We start from the raw sequence: 3,122 nt of genomic DNA, 5'->3' as shown, positions 1-3,122 counted from the left end.
TTATTGCTTTGTGGATCAAAATTAACTACACTCGCATAACATGTTTCTTATAAATTGACAAACATTAATCTACATATTTAGTTAGTTTTTAGCCGACGAAAGTACTACCGTATTACATATGTATTTTTTATAGCATTTTGTGTTTTAATTATGTGTATCTGTTTCTTGAAAGTAGTTCTGTTGCACATAAGTTACAATTTTTTATATTTTTTACTCTCTCTCTCTCTCTCTCTCTCTCTCTCTCTCTCTCTCTCTCTCTCTCTCTCTTATCGCCATACTTTTCATTTTTACAGTTAAATAGTTTTGATTTAAAGGCATTGCTTCAACAAACAGTAATCGGACAAGCAATTATAGTTTCATATGACGCAAAGAATGGATTACCGTTGAGATGCCAACAGTATTTGGCAAACATTATTATCTGCCACTTTTTTGATAATGATATTAAGTGAGCATGTATTAAAAAAATTCTCTACACTATACTATTTATTGATATACAGAATATCTGGCGCGACTGATACATCCTTTTGCATACAGAAAATTAAAAATAAATAAAATTCTTCAAATGAATAAAAAATCCTGTATTATGTTGCAAACAACATATACTTTTGAGTTATTAATTAAAGAAGATTAATAATCACTTGTTATGTAAAAGATAAATTTTCTTTGCTTAATAATGCTAATAATATTACAAATTTTACGTAGTTTGCAAAATGATAGATAAATATATATTTGCCAACTTATTTATAAAACGAGGAGAGTAATAATTTAGTTTTCTTTTGTTTTAATTTTTTAGGCGTTCAATTAAATAACGAGAAATTAAACAAGATTGCGGATCATATAACTACCCTCTTTCCTGCTGAATGTAAGGAAGTATATTATTGTCCACCCGTGAAAAAGAAAGATTCAAAAAATCACAAATCCGGTATTGCTAAAGGAAAATTAGTTGATAAAAATAGAAATATGTTAGCGTTCTTGAGAAAATATCAACTGATTTTATCAAACTCGTCTTTCTCAACAAATAACTCCGAAGATGGTGGCAATTTTGACAAAGGTTGGTGTAAAGATCATATTTTTATAATTTGTTTTATATTTAATTACTGTTTTTTATATTTATAAAAGATACTGCCAAACGTGAGGAGGCAGAGCGGAGTCATGATTGGCTTCAAAATAATTTCGAACCTTGGGAAGAGGTATTGTGTCATTGGGAAAAATCATTTTTACTTAGAAAAATATTAATACATGATGGTACAATTTATCCAAATTTATGTTCACTTTTTGACGATTGGAATATATTGACATCTTCAATGGCTTATGTGTCGGTGAATAACTTAGTATCTAACATATTATTTACTAAAATTTATTTAACATATTTTTACTGTTGCCTTGTAATTTCACAGAACACTATTTGTGAAGTAAAAATCTTACAAATTTAAACTAATTTTTTAATTACAGATTGAAAAGAATTATTTACGATTATACTCAGAAAAGTATAAAAACATTCAAGAAAAGTTTCATGCTTTATTCGATGCTGTGCTGCATTTAAGAAGCAAGGAATTGGATTGTTCCAACAAATTATTGCTAGATATGTTAAATGGCAATATTTCAAATGGTAATATTTGAAAAAGGGAATAATTTATTTAATTATTGCTGGCAACCCTGAAGATTATCTTGTTAATAATTTATTTAATTGTCTATTAATAATTTTTGTTTTAGATTCGAAGATATTAATTAAAATCTACATATTATTTTCGCTTTTACCAAATAAGTCCTCAAAAGTGAAAGTTGGGAAGAATTTTTTTAAACCAACCCAAGTTGAATCACAAGAAAGCTTAATATTTCATATCAAGGTATTTCAAATTTAAATAAAATAAAGTTCTTTCTCTTTCTCTCAGAACTGAGGTTCAAGTATTGCATTATTTTAGATTCCTGGTGATGTGGAAGAGGAGATAGACAAAAAGAGGGAAACGCTTAAAAAATTTGGATTAACCTTGCAACCGTTTATTCTTGTAGTGGGTCCTTCTTTAACAGAAATTCAAGCATTTTATGTAAGAATTGATAACATCTCGTATAAACTGTGTGCTTTTATCCAACGGGATATTCTAAATCAGAGATGAATAAAGCGGTGAAGGCATCGTTACAACCTGCATTGAAAATCACGGCAGCCAAATGGATTTTATGCGATATTGTACGCTACTTCGCATCAGCTGGTAACTATACATATTCTTAATCAAGTGATTTTTTATTTTTCCCTTATTGTCCTTGCGAGTAAATAAAGTTCATAAAATGTGATAAAAACAAACAAAATGTATTTATAAAAATCATCTTGCACACAAATCATCAATATTATATGCCACAAATACATTATACTTACGTATTATTCCGTATGTTTGCTTTGCAAAATGGTATTACATTTTATTTTAGACACCTTTGAGAAAGGTATGGATAAGTTAAAATTAGCAGAAAAGGCCTCTGATCTGGATACGGATGTGGAAGATACTTTGAAAAGATCACGCCACAGCAGGCATATGGTTGATATGGAACTATCCGACGACGACGAATGCTCGAAGAAAGTGGCGTTAGATAAATTTCCGGACATTAACTTGTTTTCCGATAATGTTCCCGATCTGACAATGAGTAGTACATCCGCGTCATTGGATACCAACATAATTGCCACGTACGAATGTCCAGTGATCAATTCCTCCAGTTCTAATGAAAAAATGTGCCACACGGAAAGTAAAAATTCGTGTTTAGAAACTAGAGTTCGTCGTAAGTTTTCTTCACTCGTCGAGAAAGAATCGTGCTCAGATGAGAAAAATAAAGTACCAGATTATACAATAAAGAAAACATCTAGTCATCTAGTGATATCAGTGAGTTATAGTATTTACAGATATATTTTATTATACTGTTTTTCAAATGAATTGATGTTTAAATTAGGTTATTTTTTAGATATACTCCCCCATGAAAAAATATACATGTAAAAATATATTTAAAAATATATGTAATATATTACATATATTTTAAAATATATATGTTATATACAGGGTGTGTCCTAATACCCGTATGTCCTGTAGATGGCAGATAGACCGGGGCAAACTGAATAGAAAAGTCCTATACTATTTTGC

General features: G+C 29.5%; 1 protein-coding gene across 1 annotated transcript; it reads left to right on the top strand.

Annotated features, from left to right (window-relative positions):
* Window positions 1-1,525: 1,525 nt before the first annotated feature.
* Window positions 1,526-2,867, top strand: LOC105556577 (the record flags this gene model as incomplete). Its single annotated transcript, XM_012003671.1, has 3 exons — window positions 1,526-1,609; window positions 1,714-1,847; window positions 1,923-2,867. A coding segment is annotated over exon 3 (468 nt), but the record flags the coding sequence as incomplete, so codon positions are not given.
* Between the last annotated feature and the right edge of the window lie 255 nt (window positions 2,868-3,122).

This window comes from Vollenhovia emeryi, unplaced genomic scaffold, assembly GCF_000949405.1.
Source record: "Vollenhovia emeryi isolate VEMERY1.0 unplaced genomic scaffold, V.emery_V1.0 DF939919.1, whole genome shotgun sequence".
NCBI classification, from domain to species: Eukaryota; Metazoa; Arthropoda; class Insecta; order Hymenoptera; family Formicidae; genus Vollenhovia; species Vollenhovia emeryi.
Note: the sequence above shows the minus strand (reverse complement) of the source record. Positions and strands in the feature narration are given on the sequence as shown.